The sequence below is a fragment of the Grus americana genome, chromosome 12 (genome assembly GCF_028858705.1).
Source record: "Grus americana isolate bGruAme1 chromosome 12, bGruAme1.mat, whole genome shotgun sequence".
Lineage (NCBI taxonomy): Eukaryota > Metazoa > Chordata > Aves > Gruiformes > Gruidae > Grus > Grus americana.
This window is the reverse complement of record NC_072863.1, coordinates 11,860,502-11,886,076: the sequence shown is the minus strand read 5'-3', so window position 1 is coordinate 11,886,076 and position 25,575 is coordinate 11,860,502. Positions and strand designations below refer to the sequence as shown.

At 52.1% G+C, this 25,575-nt stretch overlaps 1 protein-coding gene across 4 annotated transcripts; it reads right to left on the bottom strand.

Moving 5' to 3' along the window:
- Positions 1-2,187: 2,187 nt before the first annotated feature.
- On the bottom strand, positions 2,188-22,227 carry CNGA2 (cyclic nucleotide gated channel subunit alpha 2). 4 transcript variants are annotated; one of them, XM_054839809.1, is made up of 9 exons: positions 22,178-22,227; positions 21,281-21,369; positions 14,696-14,774; positions 8,886-9,042; positions 8,577-8,687; positions 7,884-8,054; positions 5,412-5,519; positions 4,859-4,965; positions 2,188-4,173 (listed from the first exon to the last, which is right to left on the bottom strand). In XM_054839809.1, exons 4-9 carry the CDS (start codon positions 8,996-8,998, stop codon positions 2,750-2,752), a joined length of 2,034 nt encoding a protein of 677 aa, XP_054695784.1. In that variant the 5' UTR covers positions 8,999-9,042; positions 14,696-14,774; positions 21,281-21,369; positions 22,178-22,227; the 3' UTR covers positions 2,188-2,749. The 4 variants fall into 4 exon arrangements, with proteins under 4 accessions (XP_054695784.1, XP_054695785.1, XP_054695786.1 ...); XM_054839810.1 differs by lacking the exon at positions 22,178-22,227 and adding an exon at positions 15,112-15,328 and having other exon boundaries at positions 21,281-22,160; XM_054839811.1 differs by lacking the exon at positions 5,412-5,519.
- Between the last annotated feature and the right edge of the window lie 3,348 nt (positions 22,228-25,575).

Genomic DNA, 25,575 nt, shown 5'->3' with positions numbered 1-25,575 from the left:
CAATGGTGCCATGTTTTCACCCTCACACATGTGTCCCCATGGCTCTGCCACTCATTTCTTCTCCAGAAGGCAATTGGCCTGCAAAGCTCCAAAACTCCCACTGAGTACAAGAAAACCTCCTGCCTAAGAAAATAAATGTGTTCTGCACTTTCTCTGAGCTACCCACAGCAAAGCAAATATGGGCACAACTGGATCCCACAACTGCTTCATTCCTTAAAAACATGTCATTCCAGTTAAACCCTTCCTGGCACATCTGGCCATCATTAGATAGAAGAGAGAGACAGTTACTGTCTTCCTTCTACACATAGCCGTGGTCTTTACCTCTGTATTGTACTTGTTATCCGAGACATCCATAGCCCAAATGGAAATCACGCTGCCTCCATGGCAGGAGGGCTTGGGAATGCCATCCGCCAGGACTGCGGTGCTCAGGGTACTGAGCTGCCTGTGCCAGGTGCCATTTGACAGCACCAAATACAGCAGAAGGGAAAAGAGAGGCAGGCAGGAGGACGGCAGCCACCTGCCCTTCCAGATAGATGTCCATCCTCAGTGTGGGTGGTGGAGATGACCTAGGCAGTGACAGTAATCCAGACAAGCTTCTCCATGTGCAGACATAAGAGGCATAGATTGGGCCATCTTAGCTGAGTTTTGGTATTTTGTGGGTAAGGAGTATCTCAGTGCAGACTGGGTGTCCGCAGACACTCACTGGAGACTATTTACCTAAAGTGAGTTATACAGGCTGAACCTGAAATGCATTTGTAAATATCTGGCTTCTGTTTTGGTCTCTCTCATTGGGGTGGTTTTGTTATCTGCAAGGAATGTGGCATCTTCCAAAGCCCTTCTCCTCCTTGTTCCCTGTGTGGCTGGTGTGTTGGGTTTGTGTGCCAAGGTTTTGGTGGCGGGCGGGCTACAGGGGTGGCTTCTGTGAGAAGCTCCTAGAAGCTCCCCCTGTGTCTGATAGAGCCAATGCCAGCCGGCTCCAAGATGGGCCCGCCGCTGGCCAAGGCCAAGCCAATCAGCGCCTCTGTGATAACATATTTAAGAAGAAGAAAAACACTTAGAGAGGGAGAGCTTTTGCAGCCGGAGAGAGGAGTGAGAAGATGTAAGAAACTCTGCAGACACCAAGGTCAATGCAGATGGAGGGGGAGGAGGAGCTCCAGGCGCCAGAGCAGAGATTCCCCCTGCAGCCCGTGGTGAAGGCCATGGTGAAGCAGGCTGTCCCCCTGCAGCCCATGGAGGACCCCACGCCGGAGCAGGTGGAGGCACCTGAAGGAGGCTGTGGCCCGTGGGAAGCCCACGTTGGAGCAAGTTCCAGGCCGGACCGGTGGACCCGTGAAGAGGGGAGCCCATGCCAGGGCAGGTTTGCTGGCAGGACTTGTGACCTCGTGGGGGACCCCACGCTGGAGCAGTTTGCTCCTGAAGGTCTGCACCCCGTGAGAGGGACTCCATGCTGGAGCAGGGGAACGATGAGAGGAGTCCTCCCCCTGAGGATGAAGAAGTGGCAGAAACACCGTGTGATGAACTGACCATAACCCCCACTCCCCGTCCCCCTGTGCCGCTGAGGGGGGGGAAGGTTTGAAGCCGGGAATGAAGTTGAGCCCGGGAAGATGGGAGGGGTGGGGGGAAGTGTTTTAAGAGTTGATTTTATTTCTCATTCCTCTACTCTGTTTTGCCTAGTAATAAATTAGATGAATTCCCTAAGTTTGGTCTGTTTTGCTCGTGACGATAATTAGTGAGTGATCTCTCCCTGTCCTTATCTCGACCTAAAAGTGTTTCGTTATGCCTTTTCTCCCCTGTTTAGTGAATGAGGGGAGTGAGAGAGCTGCTCTGGTGGGCACCTGGCCCCCAGCCAGGCTCAACCCACGACAGACTTTTTTTGGCGCCGCGCCAAAAAAAGACTGACGTGGTTTAGCCCCAGCCAGTAGCTGGGTGCCACGCACTACTCACGCACCCCTCCCCCGGCGGGATGGGGAGGAGAACAGAAAAAAAACAACGGCAAAGCCTCGAGGGTTGGGATAAGGGCAGTTTACTGGGACAGCAAGGGAGAGGGAAACAATCAACAACAGTACTGATAACAGATATTCACAATGGGTGATAACAAAGAACAATTTACCGATCCGACGACCGACCGACCGGACGCTCAGCCTGTCCCGGAGCCACACCGAACCCGCCCCTGCCCGACCAGCCCCCTTTTATGGTGAGCATGATGTCACATGGTATGGAATAGCCCCCGGCCAGCTTGGCTCACCTGTCCTGGCTCCTAGTGAAATTAACTCTATCCTTGCCAGAACCAGGACAGCTGGGTAGATGGCATATGGCAGGCTCTGTCCACCATGACTCTGCATTTTCTCAACATACATGGGAGGTCAGCATGTCCAGGTACCCCTCCATACAGGGTTCATGTCTCACCTTCTATTAAAGCAATAGGAGGGAGGAGGTGTGATGGGCACAGACCTTTTGCAGAAGCTGGAAGGAAATGTTAGCAGTAGCATTAGTCATTCTCCTTTTTTTTTAGTGATCCAAGTCCAAGGTCTCAAATCAAGGCACCAAGAAAAGGGACAGGTCAGAGGAGGAGCTAGGACAATCACCTGATTTGGAGCCATCTCAGGAGCTGCCATCAAGGCAGTGGCAGCAGCAATGCTAAGGACCTGAGAGAAGTCCCCAGCAAGGCAGCCAGAGGATCTGCCTTGTGAAATAGCAAACACTGTCTCAGCACAAGGCCAGACATCATCTAGCTGACCTCTGCACCCCCTCATTGCGTCCCACCAGGTAAAGCTTTCTCCTCATCCTCAAGCAGACTGTCAGAGCTATCAGAGAAGAAGTCCTCCAGATCCTGCTGCCTCATCTTGGACTCCAGAACAGTGATGCGCTGCTTGAGCTTCATCTGGGCATCATTGTACTCTGTCAGGAGCTGGCCAAAGCGGGTGTGCAGTGTGTCCAGGTTCAAGGCCAGCCTGTCCAGCTTCTCTTCCATGCTTTTCCCTTCCGTGCTTACCTCTGCAGCTGACTCATCCAGCAGCCCTTCCTTGATCAGGATCTCCCGGCCACGCTCCTCCAAGACCTTTTTGGCATCAGGATACTCTGTGACTGCTTCCATAAGATCTTCCTTTGACAGGCAGAAAAGATCAGAGTAGCCCAAGCTACGGATGTTGGCTGTGCGCCTGTTGCCCATTTTGCTCCCTTTAATGTTGAGGATGCTGATCTCACCAAAGCAGCCTCCTGCAGTGAGCAAAGCATACTGTGTCATTCCGTCATCCGCCACCACGGCCAGCTTGCCCTCCTTGATGATGTACATCTCTTTCCCAATGTCTCCTTTCCGGCAAATGTAATCCCCTGGGCTAAACACCTGAAGGTGAAGCTTCAGCACCAGCTCCACCAGTAGACCTGCCTCACAGTCCTGGAAAATCCTCACCTTCTTCAGTGTCTCCAGATGAACGTTGATGGCAATCTCTGCCCTTAACTTACCAGGGAGATTCTTGAGGACTTCCCGTTCATCTACTGCCTTCTTGTTGGTCCACAGGTAGTCAAACCACTTGATGACTTTGGTTTCCATGTCTTTGCTCACCTTGCGGGACTGCATGTAGTGTTTGATGGCATCGATTTTTGCCTGGAACTCTGCCCTGGTGGCATTCATGTTGGATATCATGGATCCCACATTCCCCACAACGGTGGCAAAGATGAGGACACCGATAAGGAAATCAAAGATCACAAAGAGATACTCTTCATCACGCACAGGGGGAGGGGTCTCTCCAATGGTAGTCAAAGTCAACGTAGACCAGTAGAGACAGTAGATGTACTCCCGAGTCAGATATCCATATTCAGGGTCTGTGACATTGGGATAGACCCAGGTGTCCTCTCCGAAGCCTATGGCCTTGGAGATGGCATAATAAATGCATGCGTTCCAGTGGATGATGACCAGGATGTAAAGAACCAAGTTGCTGATGCGGAAGATGTTGGGGTGGCTGGTTCTGGTCTCAGTCCTATCAAAGAACTCAAACATGCGGGAGAAGTGCAGCAGCCTGTTGAAACGCAATTCAGGGCAGTGCAATCCCACAGCAAAGTATGCCAGGTCTGTGGGCAGGATAGAGAGAACATCCAGCTTGAACTGTAAGGTGTGGATGTAGTTGTCCCATAACTTCTTCAGGTCCTTAACCAGGAGGCCCTGTTCCAAGAAACCTAACAAAGAAGTAAATTATAAAATTATCTTGTTCAACTCTTCTGCAGGCTTTGTAAGAACTTCTGTGAAACATTTTATGGTATGCCATGCACATGTGTGCATATATACACAGGATCATCCAAATATTACCAGTTCCACCTGATCTATTCAGTTTACAAACTTTTGTTACGATTCAAACCCTTCATATGGCGAAAGCCACCTAAAGGTATCACTTAGGGATTTACTCTGTTGCCACGAAGAAATGGGGACACAAAGGTTTCCATCCTCCAGATCATGCATTATTGCAGTTCTGGCAGAAAATGCACAGCCACCTGCCGCATTGCAAGAACACTAAATTCTACCATTTTTCTGTGTAGATAATTCATTAGCTGAACTGATGCAAAATCAGAGATACAGACCTTCAACTATGTCTGATACTAACAGTAATGCAGGTAATTTTGTACAATTATTCAAAGGTGAAGTTGAAAGCTGGGATGATTAATCTTTCATTCTGAAACTTACTCCATTTCTCAGAGCTTTTAATTAGATTCTTTCCCTGGAGACTGCTTCGTACTAGTGAGTGCCAAGGTAGACAAAACCCTCTTTCTAATGGAGCTGTACATTAGGCCTCTCCCTTGCAGCTCATCTCCACTTTTAGGGGATTAAAGCAAAGCACTCACAAGCCAGGATGCTGCTTCTGCTTACCTGTGTGCAGGCGGATCACTATGTCCCCAATGTAGATAGAGTCTGAGATGTAGTCTAACACCAGCCAGAGAACAACATAGGTCTTTTGCAGGTCACTGAAGCAAGCCCTGGAGGAAGGTCATAAAACAGGGTGGGGAGACCAACAAATCTCCATATCATCTCCAACTATTACAGCTGAATATAGGCTGATTCTGAGGTTCCTAACTCTGCAACAGAACTTGGCCACTTGCCCCCCTTCTGCTAGAAATTAAAACCCCCTTCTCTGAAAAATCCGCCCTCCCTTTGACCTAGGTAAAGCAATGTTTTGAAACCACCTCCTAAATGCACCTTGCAGTTTTACCCTGAAGTCACGGTCCTTTCCAACCAGGGCCAGAGGGTGGATGCTCTGCCTTTGCACTGCAGAAGTCACAGTGATAGCGGGGGGGTCCCTTTCTTTTAGGTTCCCACCAGCCCCAGCACCACCAGTGTCAGTTGTCTGATCCTGGCTGAGCCACAACAACTAGGAGAACAGGAGGATTAAAGCACACAGGGACCCTACAACCTCCCAGCTCACCTGGCTACGAGCAAGCACCAGTTATAGAGGACAGGAACTGCAATGACAGCCAGCCAATGGTAATACCAGTCCCCTGCAGGGTCCACCACAAAGATCTGCCATTTCTTCCTAGAAGCAGAGAGAAGCCAGAGCTGGCAATGTATGAATAAAGGGCTAAAGATAGAAAATAGGGTTGGAAGAAACCATCTGAGTCACATCCTTCATCCCTCGCACTAGACTGGCTCAAACATAGCTGCAGCTTGAGCGCCAGTCTGTAAGCTAAAACCAATCCCAGCAATACTGAACAAAAATGTCCAGCACTGTTTAAGCTCCTTTATCCCCAAAACTGGGTTCAGTAATGTACCAGAAGAGGAAACTGTAGGATGGTAAGGGAAAGCAGGTGGCCTACATGCACACAGCACCCCAGTGGCAGAGCCAGAAATAGATGTATGGAAGAGGGTGATCAGAAAACTTCTCATTACATGACATTGCCTCACCCAGATGAGGTATGGATTGGTGCCAGAGAGATCTTAAGAGAAGATTAATTAGAGCAGGAAGGAAAGTGAGCTGCAGATGAGTGGGAGCATGAGGAAGGGATGCCCAAGCCCCAGAGCAGCAACTGGGGGAGTGGCTGGCATTGCAAGGATGCCATCACCATGCTGCTTGCAGCTGCCTGCCTGTAGTCTGCTCAGTCCTGGGTCCAGCCTTTGAACTGCTCCCAAGTGTTTGATCCTGCTCATCTTGGGACTCTGAGATAAGATGCATGTGCTCCAGTCGCTAGATTTCACTGGAGAAGCTGGGGAAGAGAAACTCTGGCTGGGCTGATAGGCTTAGCTGCTGCGGCCTGGTAGGGCAAAGCTCCCTCTCCCCCTTCCTCCTTACCTCCCTTCCAGCTTTTGAACATGCAAAACTCCCTCCAGTGACAGAGAAAACCAACCTACTTGCCAACAGATTCCCTGTAACCACCCCACTACTTCTGACAACTTCAAAAGCAAAACATCTGCCTTGAAGTCTCCTTCCCAGCTGCACAGGCAGCAGCACCCACGGTGCCTGGAGCGTGGGGACCAGCAGCCAGCACAAAGCCAGCAGCAGTCCTTCATGTTCACTCTGGGTACAGCCACAAACAAGCAGGTGGTCCAACCTCCCTATTAAAAGTGCTCATAAAAAGTTTTGCTCAGAAAGTGCAACTTAAATGTTTTTTTGAGAAAGGGACTCTTTGCTCCCTGAGACATACAGCACTGACACAGGGGAAGCGCTGACTGACCTGTAGCCAGCCAGTGCTGTTGTAACACCCCTAAGTGCTAATAACCTCAATAATGGTGTTAATTACATTGGTAATTTCAGCTTTAAATCACCAGTGTTGCTCACAGCAGGTAGCCAGAGTCACTGACATTATGCTGACAGTGGTTCCAGGGCTGGAAAACCAGGGCTCTGGGTTAACCCAGTAAGAGGGAATAATCATCTGCCTCTTCCCAAAGGCTTTGCACCCAAGCCTGCAACCATGGAGGCTCTCATGGCCATGAACAGTGGCTCATGTTCAGAGTTACCAGACTTGGGGCTCTTCTTACCTATAGGGCTGAGGACCTAGAAAACAGCAGAAGTTACCACCATCTCCCCAGGAGCCCACCGGCACTGAGCAGCCCTTTCATGGCACACTTCAGCTCCCTCTGATAATTAACAAGCTCCCCTTAACCTTGCAGGGCAGAACGTTTTTCCATTACTAGTAAAGACTCAGATACAAGGCTCAGATGTATTTTTCTCCTACAGAAAACAATCTTTTTTTGGTGTTTTAATTACCATGTATAATGGTAGGGTCCAGAGTAGACCATGAGCTTTGCCCTTTAATTAGCCAGAAGAAGAAAAGTCAGGTTATTGCTTTTCACTGGGAGTGTGAGCTGAGGAGATGAAAGGGCTGGATTTGAAAGCTTTTTCAGAAAGCTGCCATCACAGTGTCTGCTCCTGGGGGGAGCATGGGCAGCAAATGCACTCCCTTCATCTCCCTTCATCCTGCAGATGATGAATAAGACTGGCAAATCCCATGCATTTGTGCTTGCTGTGGTCTCCTGGGTGGAGACCCCACATTCCTTGGCTTGTCCCCAGCTCCTCATGCACACAAGCTGAAGGTGCATCTCTTTACAGACCCAGGGCTGGCTCCAAATGCCAACTCTAGTGTTGAACTGGTCTGAAAATGGGGAGATCTGCTAGCTGTCACGAGCCATGCAATGCGTATTTCTTACCAGGGGAGAGAAGACCCCATGGGTGAGGGACAGGACAGGTCTTTTCCACAGGGACAGACTACCAGGTCCTGTGTGCCTGCACAACAGCCCAGCAAAGCCAGGCTGGCTGCCAGGACAGGACATGACCACTGCATCCTACCTCCCCCTTTCCCATCCCCATCTGCCTCCACTAGCCATCACTGCTGGGAGCCCGTAAGCACCAGGCATGGCTTATCTCCAGCAAAGGACAGTTGGGGCCACAAGGAAGGCACCCTACTTTTTGTTTTCCTCCTTGGTCTCCTCGTCCTCTAGATCGTTGGCAGCACCTGCAGCCACTGTCCAGAGCTCAGGGCCCTGGAAGCGCTCGAGAAAGGGGTCTGGCCTTTGCTGCTCCTCATGAAAATTCTTGCTGGCCCAGTCCCTCAGCACCAGCACCAGCCGGACTATCCTGGATGGGGGAGAGAGGCAGTCAGTAGGTGTCTGTGGAGCAAGGAGAAAGCAAAAGCTTGAGAGCAAGCGGTGTGGGGTAGAGCTGAGAAGAAACTCTCACAGCTCTCTCTCAAGCCCAAACATTTCCTTTTCCCCCCTTGTAGTGGTGGTGTGGGACCAAGAATATACAAGCAAGAAAACCCACCCTGGCAGAGTCCCAAGGCTCCTTCCCCAGTCCTGCTGCCATTCCCACAGGGACATGAATAATGGCTGGATGACCAGGGCAGAGTGAGTTGAGGCTGCCTGCAAGGGAAAGGAGCCTCCAAGCCCTCACTGGGGCCCCAGAGGTGATGGAGCCATCCCCTTCCACAGCCCTCTCCGTGGGCACTGGGGCATGCGGAGCAGCATTCACAGATGCTGGTCCCTGCAACCCTTGAATGCCATGCAGCAGAAGGAGATCCTGATCCCATGCAAGTCCCCAGTGTCAAAGCCAGGCACAAAAGGCTCAGGCTTACCCTGGGCTGGTGGCACACACAGGTACCTGGCCAAGGCTTGTCTGCCTCGGAAAGCAGAGGCAGCCAGCTGCTCCCCTCCATCTGGGGGACTCCCTCTCTGCAGCTCTGAGGAGGTGTCATCCTGCATTGAGGAGGCCCTGCAGTGGGGAAAAGGGGGGGGTCACAGCCACACCGTGCCATTGTAGCACCTGCCCACAGCCAGACAAAGTGGAGGAAGCAGGCAGATGAGGTTTGGCATCGCAGCCCTGCCCATGCCAGGTCTCAGCAGACACACCGAGCTGGCCCTCCCCTGCCCCACCTCTGCCTCCCTTAAACAAACCAGGGACCAGTCTGACCTCCTGGTGCTGAGCCCCGTCCTCTCCACATCACCCTCTACTCGAGCTTGGGTGGGTTGGCAGGGGTGGCGGTTGGCCGGTGAGCTGTGCAGACCATTACTCTTGGCCGTCATCCTCCATGTGAGGAGACCACGGGTACACACTCTGTCCCAGAGACCTGCAAAGAGCAGAAAACAGCCACAAGAAGACCCATGCAGGACACATCACATGGTTTGAACACAGAGATAAGGCACAGCATGGGAAGAGAGAAGGTCAAACCCCATGGGATGTGCCCACCCCATGTTTTCCACCACCAGCCATCACTGTGCTGCAATAAGAGTCCTGCAGAGCATTTCACCCTCCCCAAGAGATCCCACATCTGCCTGTGGCCCATGAAAGATGCTCTCCTTGTGGTTGAGGCTCCTCAGCTATTGCCAGGGCAACAGCATCCCCAGCGAGCCGTGCCGTAACAACAAGCCCACAGCTCTCAGCACCACTGCCTGCCGAAGGACAAGAAAATAGACTCATAAGGGATGTAAGGCACAAAGCTAGCCCTGGCAGAGAGATGCTGTCATGCAACAGCATAGGGTAGACTTTGCATGTAGAAGGGTGTTTGCACTCGAGCAGCCGCCCTCCTTCCCCAAGGTACTGCAACCTGCTGGTGGTCTGTCCAGTAAGCCCCACCTCTCATCACTGCAGAAATCTCCCCTACATTGGAAATTAAGGTTTGCAGAGAGCCTTTACAAAGAGCCTTGGTGAAGTTCCTGCTGGCAGGAGCTACCACCTGGTTTCAGAAAGCAGCAGAGAAGACTCTACATTAATACACAGAGGCCACTGTGGAGTTGTTAAGTGTGGGATTTCACCAGAGTTTGTTTATCTAAAAAGTGAGAGATGCCCATAGGGCTTGCTTAACCTCAGCATCACATGCAGCCCTCACTGTTCTGCTGCACCCTAGTATAGACCATACCATGCAAAAGCACCTCACAGAAACACAGACTTGCACATGCATGGACACAAAGGCACACAGGCATTGCCCAGCTCTACCTAAACCACATATTCCCAACTCTGGCAGTCCTGCCTGCTCCACCCAGTGCACAGGAGGCCCTCCATACCTGCAATGCACAGATGGGGCAGATTCCTGGAGACAACACGCTCGTGCTCTCACACGGTGCAGCCCACAGCCAAGGCTCTGCTTGGGGGAGACATTGCCTTGTACACCTCTACCAACATGCACAAAGACTACATCCACGCTACACGCACAGGGACATTCATGCATGCCCAGGCAAGCCACCTCCCCGGGGCAGCAGAGCTGCTGCCAAGAAGCCACCACTGTCCACTTACGAGCCTGGCATCCCCTGAAGCTTTTGACACTTGGCTGCTGCCTAACGCAGGCTAGCAGGGGTGGCTGGGGAGCATCCCTCTCCCAGGCTGACTCCGGAGCACTCAGGCTTTTAAAACGTGTGTTGAGCTGCAAAGCAAAGCCAGCACAAGCGCAGCTGCCTGCACTCCTGCTCCTCTCCCCTGCCCAAGCAGAGAAGCAGGCGAGGCGGCTGGGCAGAGTGGCCTTTGCAGTGTGCGGGGAGGACGCACGCGCGTGTGTGTGCCTCGTCACTACAGCACGCCCATCCCCTGAGCATCCTTGATGCCCTGAGCAGCAAGGCATGTTTCACGGGAGTTAATAGCAGCCAGCTTTGTGTCTGGGGGATGAAAGGGAGGAGGGAAACATGCTGCTCAGGGATGCTCCATTTCCCTACCCGTGTGTCCCCTTCTCCCCCTTGCCACCTCCTCAGTGGCTGGAGGGACCTCAGACATCTCTCAGGGCAGAGACCAGCTGGAGATCACAGCTGTCCTGAACAGCTCTGGATCCAGCAGCTCCTGAGTGCCCAACAAACCTTGGGGAAGGGTCACTGCCCACCCAGGGACAGGCACAGCTGGCAGATCCCCAGCTGGGCTCAACTCCTGCCACATGAGGGGATGCATGGGATCGCCTGCTTCTGCTCCACTCCCAGCCCTCTGCTCTAGGGAAAAGCAAAGCTGGTGACTGTTTCCCTGCTACACAGGCTGTGCCACAGCTACTGCTTTGATGGAAAATTTGCAGAAGTAGCTACATTTTAACACCCTCCCATCCATTTACCTCTTCTCATACTCAGGGATCTGGAGACCAAATCTGCTGCTCTGGAATCCTGACAAAGAGAGCTGCAGAGTTTGAAGATGATCATGTACTGCATCTTTCACCAATTTCTGCCCTCGTATTTTGTTCACAAGGCCGTTCTAATAACCAGTTAGCAAAAAAATTGCATCCCCCAAAGGAATAAGGAAGAGGTTAATTTTTACCCCCTTCCTCCAGTATCTAGCCATTTGCAGCAGCTGAGGCTGCATCAGTCCCTGCCATGTGCATGGAGTCCTGCACCATGTGCAGGCCTGATCTGAAAGTACCAACACCAGGAGTCCCTTCACTATCAAAGGTTTACCTTTTTTTTTTTTTTCCTTCAAAGCCTTATATTCCATTTGTTCTGATCTCACTGAAAAACTGTACAGCAGGGAGCCCAAAGGAAGAAACGGAATTTTTGCAGCCTTGGCCAGGGCTGGCGGCAGCGTTCGGTGCTGCCTGGGTGAGCACCCGGCAGCGAGGGACATGGCACCCTGCTCCTGTCCCCACGCCACAGACCCTGGCACGTGTTCCTCTTCTACCTCTCCTCTTGCTCCCTGCCTGCAGCTGCCTTCAAAAGCAACACGGGAACTCCAGGAGCCTGCAGCTGCCTTGAGCACAAGACACTATTTTCCATGCACATTGTTGTGGCAGTGACCCTAGGAGACCCAGCCCTGCCACATGTGCTGCCCTGGGACTCAGAAGAGCCAGGAGGAGGAGGCAGGGAAGAGAGAAAGGAAATTAAAAAAGCATCACACCCCAACAGGGACAGGATTCACCAGAAACTCTCCTCCTGCAGATCCCCCCTGGCCAGGACGGCTGGCATGCGTGGGCCAAATGGCCTGTGGCTCTAGAGATGTCAGAAATCCAGCATCCAATTAAATAAGCACGTGTAGCTGAGGCATCCAGCACCAGGTCAGAATCCTGCTGCCAAGAAATTAAACCTTACCCATTCCCATCCGTTGGTAGAAGCAGCACGTCCAGAACACATGGAGTTTATTAAAATATGTATTTATGGGTCAGTGTTTCCAGATTTACACCAGGATTTATGCCTTACATAAAAGTCGTATTGTATCCCCTACAACCTGCCAATAATTAGCCTTTGAGAACACATACAGTTTAATCACCCCTCCTCCAAACACCTTCAGTCCACACTTTGAAGGTGGTGTGTCCCTCAAAGTGTCAGCCCTTCTCACCTTAAAATACAGCTTTAAAAAACCAACCTGCAAGCTTCCTCCAAAACACGTTTGCACCTCTTAGACAAGACAAACCAGCCAAACAATTTACCTACTTTCCTGGCACAAGTCACACAGTGGCAACCCCCTTATACAGACCCGTTGCGTAAGGTCCCCTGGTAATCCCAACCACATCCCTGAGCCGCAAGCCATAGGAACGACCCCTGCACCAGTGCTCCCATCCCTTACATACACCCTGTCATGGTATGGCACACCAAGCCCACCACACCATCCTGGCTCTCATCTGCAATAAATCCCAGCGCTCAGCTCAGCTATCAGGCACAGGTTCAGAACGGCAATTACTTGTGAGACAGTTATTTAATAGTCAATGTCCAGCTGCCAGATTTACAGTCATAGATGCTTGATGCAGTTGCAGGCAGAAAACACCCAAGCATCCATGTCTGCAAATAAGCTATTGGACATGTAGATGACCTGCAGATCCATCTACAATTACTTACAGGTGGAACAGAGAGGTCCTGTTAGGCCATGCCAAAACCCGCCCCCAGAGCCTGCAAGCACAACTCCAGCAGATGTGCTGGATGAACCACCAAAAGCATCTCAGTGTCACCTCAGGTCCAAGTGTTACTAAACTCCAGAAAAGGAAAGAAACAGCAAAGCTGTTGAACTGGGCTTGTTTTTAGCTAAAGACCATCTGGGCCAAGAATTCCCCTCACCTGTGTTCTTGCACCACCACTGAAGTTACAGCTTGGCAGCAGACGTGGGAGAAATCCTGCCCTCTGGCATTGGCAACCTAACAAATACCTACTTCTGCCCAAATGGGTGATTTTCCATGGTGTGTCTGGTGCCATCACTGTTGGTACAAGGTCTCATAATCCAGAGAGTCACCATGGGCAGGTTTCCCATTTAAATCTCTCCGGGAGAGGGCCAAGCTCCTGGATAAGCCCAGACCTCAGCAATGCTCTTACAGTCACTTTGGATCTGAACATTTGCAAACCCTGCTGAACTGTCTCCAGCAGGACAGGAGCCGAGGAGATGGTAGCACAGCAGCGGCTGCAGGAATAGGAGCTCCTGGCTCCTCCAGCTCCATACCTCCTAGAGCAGGGGCTATGGCATAGGAGAACTGGCAGTACTACCTCCATGAAAGAGCAGTCATGCAAGGAAAAGAAAAAGCACCAGCAGTTTAAAAATCTCAACCACTCTACACAAGCTTTTGGGGTGGAACATGAGGAACAGACCACAGCAGCTGGCTGAGGACTTTTATGGGGTCAGAACTGAGTTATCCAAGCTGCGACGTGGTCAGGGGACTGGCCCCACCACAGTCTAAGACTGTAACAGGACCCCATGTCCACAAACACCCAATGCCTTGGTTTTGCATCTCCTCTGGCAGACGACCCAAGGGCCAGAGGGTCTCCCTTTGCTTTTCACAGGACAGACATCTCCTGTATCAGCCACCAATTTCTTATGAGACCTGGGCTCTTCACAGCAGCTTGCAACACAAGCACTGATCCCATCAAACTTACAAGGCGGTTGCTAGTGTACACAGAGTATTTGCAGCCACAGCCCAGCCCTGGGACTACACCTGTTGGGCCCTACTCCTTGTACCCCACCTCTCCCTGACACTCGTCTCCATCTGCTGAGGCACGAGGTCCAGCTTCACTGTTTCTCTCCCCCACCTCTGATGCCAGAGCATGGGAGAGGGATGGCACCTTCGTTGTAAGTGGCGCCTAAATGACACAGATCCTCAAGGGCCTACAGTACAAAAAGCAGGTCAAGTTATGAAGAAACACATAGTTTTACTGTTTGCAAGTACATGAACAAGGATTCTCTCCCTGCCCTCACCCACACTGCCAGGGTTGGGCAGGGGAGGTCAGAGCACATGAAATCATTTCCTCAGCCAGAGCCACGTGTTGATGAGGCAGGCGGTGATCAGCACGGAGTAGACCAGGGCCTCCTTCTGCCGCCAGGCATTGCACTGCTCCTCCAGCACACAGAGCCTCCCTGAGATCCTCGTCAACTGCAAGGGAAGCAGTGGGGCTGCTGTCAGCCCTGCAGCAAAGTGCAGGACACTGGCTACACCCCAGAGGTGTGGGACAGCAAGGGATGGAGGGGTGGGAGCTGCCATCTCCTTCAGGTCCTCCTTTTCTAGAGCAGCAGCTATCTTTGTGTGGGAGAATTAGCAGCAGTACATCAGCTCCTGAGCACATACTTCAGGAAAAGGTCCCTCCCATCAGAAGAGCATCTGAGCCCTTTACTGCCAGCAGATGGAGGGGTCTGACTGTCTCATGTAGCCCTACAGCCCCTCAGGATAGGAGCTTGATGGGTCAACACACATGCAAATCCTCCCCTGCTTCTCCATTAGCAGCATCAGCAAGGACCAGCTTGGCAATGCCAGCCCATCAGGACTGAGCAACAGACCTCTGGAGCCCCCTCACCCACCCTCCTATAGCTTTCCCAGGAAACATTTTCAGCCCTTCACCTCATCTCACCTGCTTTCTCATTGCTGCCATCTCAGCCACCCCGACCTCCTCCAAGGCACTCTCTGGGCCTGGGCCAGTCTCCTGGGAGCTGGGGAAGAAAAACAGAGATGCAGATGGACAAACGCTTCTTGAGAGGTGCAGTCGCCTTCCTGCACACGTGGCACTGCCACGGGGAGCCAAGCCATGCAGGTAGCATGTGCATGTCCAGGGTGTGCTGTCTGGATGCAGTATCCAGAGAGAGGAAACATCACCTGCACAGCATCTACTCATCTCTTCTTAACCCCTATCATGCAAATTTATACCCCTCCACCATGCATCCCATAGCAATCACAACAAAACATACAGCACATGCCATGACAGACAACAGGTAAAACACATGCCTGTATTTCTTTAGAGGTCCAACAGAGAGAAAAAATGATATTTACCAAGCATCCATTCTCTGTAAGTCAGGGGAATTCATTGAGGGTTGGATAAATCATCTTTAGAGCCAGTCAGGTAAATATGTATCACAGGCCAATGCCGAAATGGAGGGATGATCTCATTTACATCAGCAGGAGAGGATCCCACTGGTGGGAAGCAACCATCAGCTGGGGGAACTATCTGAGCAAGTACATCAGCCAGCAGAGGAGGGTCCTGTGTTTGCTGAGACAAGGATTTGTTCCTCTCCAGTATCTCCAGATACCACAAGCTCACTTTCCCCACCCTACCCACCCCCACCCCACCCCTCGACAAAAAAAAAAAAAAAGTATCACTTTTTGGTCTTATAGCAAATTTTACCTGCAACTCAAAACATAAACAAGCAACCCAAGCATGCACCACTTTCTTCCATCCCTGGAAACAAAGGGGCCACCACTGGGATTAGCTGCTGCACCAGCAGAGGCAACACAGACCATGGATCTCCAGGGCATCCCCTGGAGACACAGCCTTGCTGCAGGGCCCACAGCACCAAGCCACAAAATAAAATATATCCACAGTGAGAAAGATCAAAATTGCCATGGTCTGTCTGTTGTTCCTACTACCTTAGGCTAGCCCTACATCAGTTCTTCTATAATCAAAACTCCCCTATGCACACCAATAACTCGCATGGGCACTTGCTGATACCGTACAGGTTAACGAGTGTCTAACACCACTCCTTCGGAGACCTTGGGGAGGAGAAGGTATTTATTCCTGTTTGCAACATGATGTTGATCTCACTGAAGACAAGCCAGAACAGCATGTGGAGATTCAATGAATCTCTGCCTGAAAATACATTTGTGAGGTAATACCGCCACATAATGTAGCTGCGGTGTAAAATGAAGTCACAACAGAAATAAAATCCAATTTCCCCCAGCACAGAGCCATTAAAAAGGGAGACATCCTACAGCTTTGGACTGAAAAATCCCAGTTGGTACAGGTGAACACCCTTTAGAGTAGAGACTAGAAATTACTTTCATTACTCATACCCTTCAAGAGGTCACTGTCAGGCAAATATTCCAGTCTCTGTTCAAGACTAGACTTTTCTTTATTAAAATTTCAGGACAAACAAGTCAGCTCAGTCATTTTTTTATTTTTATTGTTGCAGAGGGGTACAAAGTTGTCATATTGAAGAGATACCGTATGCATCTGAAGTGATACAAAGTACCCAGGAGAGGTGGTTCAAGGTGGCTGGCTTCAAAGGGAGATCGAAACCCGGGGAGAGTCCTGGGACTCACCCCACTGCATTACAGCAGCTCCACAAGCTACCACCTCTAATGGTACCATGGCCTAAACCTCCTCTACTGCTGATGGGAAGAGGGAGAAGGTCTTACGTAGCCACTAATCAGATCTGTTGGCCTGCCTAGAGTTCGATTAAAAAAAAAGTGACATTTGAAGACAGTCAGCCTACTGTGGTTAAGAGCAGGGACATCACTTTGCATCATCCGTAGGCAGAAGCCAGGTCTGCTGCCTGCACCTCCGCGCCAGCTGGGGAGGGAAGGCAGAATGTGCCACTGATGGCACCAATGATGGATGCGCACTCTCCTTCCTTTCTGCCTGAAGGCTTTGCTCAAGGAGAATTAGAAGTATTTAAACATTCCTCTGGGTGCTCAGCAGCCTTAGAGCAGTGGGGACACCTTAAGGCTGCAATGATGTCTTTGAACACGTTAAATTTGCACAGACAACAGCGTGGTGGAGACAGTTGCTCCAGCACATCCGGAGAGACTGAGGTCATTGCATACCTGCTCCAGTGAGCATGCAGGCATACTGCACCCTGGCCAGAAGCATCAGCTATGGGATGAGTAACTCGGTGCAGCCAGTTCATGGAAAAGGTTAATTAAGGGTGACCAAGATACAGCCAAGGGTGCTCAAAGCCTGCAGGAGAGGGTGTCTTGGGCACAGGACCTGGGTCAGGCCATCTGTTCTGGGTTTTGATTCCCTTCACACATTTCTCTCCATCAAGCTATCAAGGCATGCAGAAAAATTAGCACTTGCTTAGCAGTGAAGAGCAGCTGAAACCCCAGCAATGTCATGGGGACCAGTGTTAAGTCAATCACTTGGGGTGCCCAGGGGACCGGTGTTAAGCTAAGCAGGAGGCACGAGCTGGGCTGGGTTAACAGGGTGCACCTAGGCTGGCTGCACCAGCGCTCCTGGGCCAGGCACCCAGAGCTGGCAGACAGGACAGGTGAGGAGGAGAGTCTGGGGCAGCCATGCAGGACCAGCCTGCTCCTGCACCCCACGGCCTGCAGTTTACAGAGCTCATGCCTGGCTCATGCCTTAGCAAGGTAAAGGCGAGTCCTTGCAGAGTGACAGAGAGGTGGCTTAAGATGAACTGAAGTCACCTGGATGGCACTGGGTCTTGCCGAGACCCCTGGACATGGCGGAACAGCACCTGGCCAAGGTGGTACATGGTCTGGAAGATGTTCTGTATGGAGTAGATCCTGCCTGTCTCTGCGAGGAGGGGGAACGGGGCACCACGTGCAGGCAGGGAGCACGCATCCAGCCTGGGGTGCACAGAGAATCATGCCTGTTATTTCCTGGTCTCGTACAGCACGGGCACAGCCTGGTATTTCATAGAATCATAGAATGGTTTGGGTTGGAAGGGACCTTAAACATCATCTAGTTCCAACCCCCCTGCTGCGGGTAGGGACACCCTCCACTAGACCACGTTGCCCAAAGCCTCATCCAGCCTGGTCTTAAACACTTCCAGGGATGGGGCATCCACAGCCTCTCTGGGCAACCTGTTCCAGTGCCTCACCACTCTAACAGTAAAGAATTTCTTTCTAATATCTAATCTAAATCAACCCTCCTTCAGCTTAAACCCATTAACCCTTGTCCTGTCACTACACTCCCTGATAAACAGTCCCTCACCATCTTTCCTGTAGGCCCCTTCAGGTACTGGTAAGCCGCAACTAGATCTCCCCGGAGCCTTCTTTTCTCCAGGCTGAACAATCCCAACTCTCTCAGCCTGTCCTCATAGGAGAGGTGCTCCAGCCCTCTGATCAGCTTCGTGGCCCTCCTCTGGACTCGCTCCAACAGCTCAATGTCTCTCTTGTACTGGGGCCCCCAGAGCTGGACGCAGTACTCCAGGTGGGGTCTCACAAGAGCGGAGTCGAGGGGCAGGATCACCTCCCTCGACCTGCTGGTCACACCTCTTTTGATGCAGCCCAGGACACGGTTGGCTTTCTGGGCTGCAAGCACACACTGCCAGCTCATGTTGAGCTTCTCATCAATCAATACCCCCAAGTCCTTCTCCTCGGGGCTGCTTTCAATCCATTCCTCGCCCAGCCTGTAGTTGTGCTTGGGACTGCGCAGGACTTTGCACTTGGCCTTGTTGAACTTCATGCAGTTCGCACAGGCTCACCTCTCCCACCTGTCCAGGTCCCTCTGGATGGCATCCCTTCCCTCCAGCGTGTCGACCACACCACACAGCTTGGTGTCGTCGGCAAACTTGCTGAGGGTGCACTTGATCCCACTGTCCATGTCGCCGACAAAGATGTTAAACAGTGCCGGTCCCAGTACCAAACCCTGAGGAACACCACTCGTCACCATTCTCCACTTGGACATTGAGCCGTTGACCACAACTCTTTGAGTGCGACCATCCAGCCAATTCCTTATCCACCACGTGGTCCATCCATCGAATCCATGTCTCTCCAATTTAGAGACAAGGATGTTGTGCAGGACAGTGTCAAATGCCTTGCACAGGTCCAGGTAGATGACGTCAGTTGCCCTTCCCTTATCCGTAGACACTGTAACCCCATTGTAGAAGGCCACCAAGTTTGTCAGGCACGATTTGCCCCTAGTGAAGCTGTGCTGACTGTCACCAATCACCTCCTTATTTTCCATGTGCCTGAGCATAGTCTCCAGGAGGGTCTGCTCCATAATCTTGCCAGGCACAGAGGTGAGACTGACCGGCCTGTAGTTCCCTGGGTCTTCCTTTTTACCCTCCTGAAAAATGGGGGTTATGTTCCCCCTCTTCCAGTTGGTGGGAACTTCGCCAGACTGCCAGGACTTCTCAAATATGATGGAGAGCGGCCTGGCCACTTCATCCGCCAGTTCCCTCAAGACCCGTGGATGCAACTCATCAGGTCCCATGGACTTGTGCACTGTCAGGTTCCTTAGATATTCTCGAACCTGATCTTCTCCTGCAGTGGGCGGTTCTGCATTCTCCCAGTCCCTGCCTTCTGTGACCTCGGCAGTGTGGCTCAAGCACTTGCCAGTGAAGACTGAGGCAAAGAAGTCATTCAGTACCTCAGCCTTCTCCATATCCTGGGTAACCAGGTCACCCGTTTCATTCCAGAGGGGACCCACATTTTCCCTCGTCCTCCTTCTATCACTAACATACCTATAGAAGCTTTTCTTGTTGCCCTTGACATCCCTGGCCAGACTAATTTCTGTCAGGGCTTTGGCTTTCCTAACCTGATCCCTGCCTGCTCAGGCAGTTTCTCTGTAATCCTCCCAGGCTACCTGCCCTTGCTTCCACACTCTGTAGGCTACCTTTTTTTGTTTGACTTTGCCCAGGAGCTCCTTGTTCATCCATGGGTGCCTCTTCGTGGATTTGCTCGACTTCCTCTTTGTTGGGATGCATCGCTCCTGAGCTTGGAGGAGTTGACCCTTGAATATTAGCCAGCTGTCTTGGGCCCTTCTTCCCTCCAGGGCTTTGTCCCATGGTATTCTACCAAGCAGATCCCTGAAGAGGCCAAAGTCTGCTCTCCTACAGACCAGGGTAGCGAGCTTGCTGTGTGCCCTCCTCACTGCCCTGATGATCCTGAATTCCACCATTTCGTGGTCACTGCAGCCAAGGCTGCCCTTGAGCTTGACGTCCCCTACCAGGCCCTCCTTATTGGTGAGAATAAGGTCCAGCATGGCACCTCTCCTCGTGGGCTCCTCTATCATTTGGAGGAGAAAGTTGTCATCGACACATTCCAGGAACTTCCTGGATTGCTTGCGCTCAGCTGCGTTGTCCCTCCAGCAGATGTCAGGGTGGTTGAAGTCCCCCATAAGGACCAGGGCTTGTGAGCGTGAGGCTGCTCCTATCTGCCTATAGAGGGCTTCATCTGCTCGGTCCCCCTGGTCAGGTAGCCTGCAGCAGACCCCCTCTAAGATGTCCCCAGCCCCAGTGCTCCCTTTAATCCTGACCCATAGGCTCTTGGTGGGCTCCTCATCCATCCCCAGGTGGAGCTCCATGCACTCCAGATGGTCATTGATGTAGAGGGTGATGCCCCCTCCTCACCTGCCCTTCATCCCTTCAGCAGCTCCAAGCACCTCTGGTGCCATTGGCACCTGGACCCCCACATCACCAGGTCGGAGAACCCCCTCCAGCAGCCCCAAGGCTCAGAGGCAGTCACCTGACTCCTCCGAAGCCAACCATGGCTGTGTGACAAACAGACCTTAACCAGCTGCTCACACAGGGGTTGCAGAAGGCAGCTCTCCTCCCACCCACGACAATCCTGGACTTCTAGGGCGAAGAGTGGCTCTGCTCTAGGATTAAGTTAGAGACAATTTCTCCACTGGAGAAACTCCAGAGCCCAAGGAGATGAGCAGAGGACCACTATCACCATGCTACTCACAAGCTACACTCAAAGAACTGAAAAGCAAGCGTGGTCTTAGCCCACCCTGTCTGCAAGGCACCGCAAGTTTCAACAACTCTTGCAGAAACCTGGTTAAGCCCTGGTGCCTCGTTTGCCAGTGGTCACCTGCCTGTAACCCCCAGCACTCTGCTGTGCTGGTGCTGGAGCAAGAGAGCACATTGGAAAGCATGGAGAGGAAGATGGGCAGAGCCAGAGAGACTGCGACAAGCCAGAGCAGGCAGCAAGGTCCTCTTGGCCCAATGGCCAGGCAAGGACCGATAGCACTCCCAGCCTGCTGCAAGACGGGACGTGCTCTCCCATGTGTATCCCAGCGGAGAGCTCATCACGCTGAGGACCATTGCAGGTGCCTTCAATGCTGCCCGGCACTACCCTCTCTGATGCCACAAGCCATGTTCCTCTTGTGCCAGAGTAAGACTTGCCAGGCACTGCCCTGATCTGGATATCCCCCACACCTCGGGGCACCAACACCAGACAGCATCAAAGGAGCACAGATGACAGGAGATGCTGGTCCCCACCCACCCAGCCCAGACAGCTCTGGGCTTGTGCTCACCGCTCATGGTGCTGGCCTGGGCTGTGCAAGGCCAGCTGGGCACAGTCACTTGGAGTCCTCTCCCGCCGCAACCTGCTGCTGTGATGGCCCTGTTGGCATCAAATACAGCCATGTTAGTGCAGAGACCCTGCACAGGGCAAGCCCAGCCCAGTGCCCTCCATGGTCTGCAGTGCCAGGAGCCCGTCAGCATGGGGAAAGCACTTAGTGCTGGGACCGTTACATGAGCCCCAAACCTGGTGAGCTGATGCTGGAGCAGGCAGGGAGACATGCTCAGAGCAGGGCCCGGGTCACCAGCAATCTGATTCAGATCTGCTAATCTGACTTCCTTTCAGATCAAAAATCCTGAACCTAATGCATCCGAGAATGGCGCTTCAATCTCAGGGAGGTGAAAGCACTTGAGAAGGCAGATCAGTAGCTCCAGCAGCCAAGCCAAGCCTTTGTCTGCCCATGTCAGGGGACTGTCTTTGAAATAGTTTTACACAAGGTTAAAATCTGCTTTCAACTCTGACACCAGAACCCTTTACGATGCAATGATGAAACAGCTCTGTCTCGTACTTCATCCAGGAGAAACAGTGATTGAAAAGGGACTTCACAAGTAGCAGGAGGAGGTTGTGGGGGGACTGCACCTAGCTCAGCCTATCTTCTGCTCACAAAATGTGGTAGGAGATCTGGCTGAATCGATGTCCCATCATGCAGGTATGCACTGGTTATGGGACAGAAACAGATACCACCATCCCTACACCCTCACTCCTAGGACTCCTAGGGCGTCCTAGGAGGAGGGAGCACTCTGGAAGATGAATTCTGGCTTGGGCTGATAACAGACCTCTGGAGAAACCCACCGCTGGCATTGCTCCCCCTTCCTACCAAAGGCAACCCTGTCCACTCTCAATATAGTACCGATCGTTTGCGTTTCTGAGAGCTTGATCTGCTGGCTATGTGCAGAAAAGGGAACTCCCCAAGGTGTGTGTGCTGCACAGCGGAGTCCAGGGACATATGCAGCATGACAGAGGGGACCTTCCTTTGCTGGTTCGGCAGGATGGGCCTCAAACTGGCATCTGATATTTCTACAGAGAGAAGAGAGAGAAGAATTAAACCAACCTGAATGCCTTCAAGACAGGACAGAAGAGAGATCCACCCATGCAGGAGAGCCAGCCCTGTGTCTAGTGTTACCAAACGTACATCAAAAACCATGTCCCGCAGGTGTGAGCGGTAGGACAGCCCAGAGGGGCATAGACTGGAAAGAACCAGACACACTGCTTCAGGAAAGTGAGGTCTAGGAGCTGTTTTACAAAGAGCCATATGCCTCTGCATCCCAAAGCCAGGAGCCTACCAAAGGCAAAGAGGGAAAGAGATGTGGAGGGAGATGCCTCCACATTTTGCTCCTCACCTTTTGGAGCTAAGATGCCTCTTGCCTTCTGATGGTTACCTTTGCCCACCTCTCCCAAAGCATCTCTCCACCATCTTGTCCTACCTTTCAGAAGGACATTGCCCCTGTCCTCTCATCTTGCAAAGCAAACCACTGGGGATTTATAAAGGGATCCTACTCCCTAAGATGTTGTAGACTCCCACCAACCTTCAGCCACCCCAAAAGACAACCCAGGACATTACCTGCAAGAGAAATCTTATCAGGGATGTGCATCCAAAAGGAAGGAGGGACATCCTTTGTCACTGGCTCCTCATCCACAGGTCTGAAGCTATCTGCTACTTTCAGCCTGTTGGGAACCTGCATCCTTTGACTGATGGCTTCTGTGAAGAGCAGGTCACAGCGGACTCGGTTCGGGTCCAGTCCCCAAAACGGCCACATCTTTTTTGATTTCCTCAGATTGCTTGAGCACCCTGAGGTTTCACACAGAGGAAAAGAAAGCTGAGCAAAAGTGGTAGCAAGCAGCTCTTCCAAAATGGCATCTGCACAGGGACGACACACATACTATAAGGCAGCTAAAATAGAGGCAGAAACAACTCAAATGACAGACACTGTTAGAGTTGACCCAGAGAACAGGGTGTCCCATGAAGCCCAGCTGGCAGGGGCAACGGCTTGGGGCCACTACAGGTGGGAACTCCTGCCCGGCAGGGTGAGAAAGGAGAAAACTCCTGTGTCCTGGGGACCAAAGCATGAGCTTAGCACCTATTGCCTCAGTTGATAGCAAGGAAAGGGCAACAGTTTAGCACATCTGTGGGAGAAGAGCAGTTCAGTATACTCTAAAAATTAGTAAAAAAAATTAAATTTTTTTCCATCCAGAAGTAAAGTTTTTTGGAGGGCTGGAAGCACATTTTTGTGTTCGTACACCTTCAAGAAAAAAATCAGGTTTTCTAAAAACAAAACACACATTTTGGTGATAAGATTTCAGGTCACCACAGGAAAAACTGAGCACTAAACACTTTTTCCATACTTTCACTGCAGTATCCCTCAGGGCCATACCTCATTCCCCACCTGATCCAGAACCGATCTCCTCAAGTGACCCACACCAAGCTGAACAAGATAGACTTTGCTCTGAGAGCTGCCAGATGCTGAACCATCCTCTCAGAGGAGGAGGGAAAAGTGTACATCAGCTCCCTCAGGCCAGCACCGGCTCGGGTCTCTCTCCCAGGAGGGGACTGGCACCAAGGAGGGTGACAGTCCCCAGCTCTCACTGCTCCTGGGGGCAGCCAACAGCAGGAACAGGACATGGGACGCAGATGTTATCTGGGACTTTGCAGCTCCTCAGGACACACAACTGCCCCATGCCTCAGTTTCCCCTTTGCCAAGTCCCAGGGCTGTGAGAAGTGCTCTGGGGCCACAATGTCCCAACACTTTCACTGAGTGATGTGAGCAGAGGGTAATCAACAGACATTTTGGGGAGAGGAGCCAACAAAAAAACACCTTCCTGGCTCCCATCATATGCACGTTTTATTCTTTCTCAAAAAGCTGCAGCCGAGGAGAAAATCCCAACAAGTGAGAGCTGCCAAAGCTGGCAGACCCCAGCCAGACCCCAGCACTGCCCCAGCATCCCAGATGTGCCACATGCATGCGCCCCCCTGCACCCTCCTTGCTGCAGCTCTTTGAGCTCGCCATGCCCATAAAGGTCCCCCTTTGCTTCCAGGTCAAAATCTCCACCATAAGAGGAGACTGCCTGCTCCAGCACAGCCCAAACAGCCAGAGGAAGGAGAGGTTTTCCTCTTCAAAGCTGAAGGGGCTGGAAACATGAGGAGGCAAGTGAGCAGGAGCATGCAGGGGCCCTGCCTTCTTTGATCATGACCAGGGACTATATTTAGCAGCTGGGTCTCTGACGCTGCATTTCCAGCCCACCAGGCTGCTCCCAGCCAGCAGCAGCCACAGCTGCCCAACACCACTCAGGGCTGCCCAGCACCACCCTTGCTGCTGCTTCTACGGGCACTTCGGACCCTCTGGCCTGCCCTAGCCTCCTGCCACCCCCTGGGATATCACCCAGGGGAGAGGAGCAGGGCGAAATCCCTGGAGAGCAGCACAACCTCCCAAAGCCCAAAGAACCCCAGGAGACATGGCTCCCGAGCCACCGATCCTGTCCCCTGCAGCAGCTGGGCCCTGTAACTCCAGCTACACAAGGGTGGCAGAACCGGCTCCACATCTACAATAACCAGCACTTCCAGTGATCACCTGCTTTGCACTGCTCTCTCCTCCTCTGTCATTAAAAACCTTTTAATTAAAGAGACAGAAATTCGTCCAGCATCAGCTGCAGCGATTTCCTGCTTCCAGCCACACAGAGGTGAGATCCCAGTCTCTGTAACCGGGTCTGCCCCAGAGGCGCTGCTGGAGACACTGTGCACAGGGGGCACAGCAGCCCCTGGCTGCCCCACACAGACCCAACGCAGGCATGGGTGACACCAACCCATGGGTGTCACAACACACACCCCCCCCCCAGACACACCCACACCCCCGCATACACACACCCTGTTTCTCCCCAAAACCTGAAAGAAAGGAGATTTTTGCAGGAAGCCCCACTCGGGAGCAGGGCAGTAAGTCTTGGGATGGTCCCACAAGTCCTGAGATGGTCCCAGAGCGATATCAGTCCCACAGGAGAAACTTGTGTCAGACACCCAGCCCCATGGTCCACAACCACGGAGAACACCAAGTTTCTCCTTCACATTTTTTGTGCTTTAGAGGAGCCAACACCCTGTGTTGCTTTCTCAGCCTGCTCTCTGGGAAACCAGCATATATTAATAACAATAAAGTTGGAGAGGGCAGATGGGTTCACTTTCACCTACGAATCTGCAGCAGCTCCCAAAGAGCAGAGAGATGGGAGGGGAGTGAGAAGCAGGCTCTGAGAGACTAAGCTATT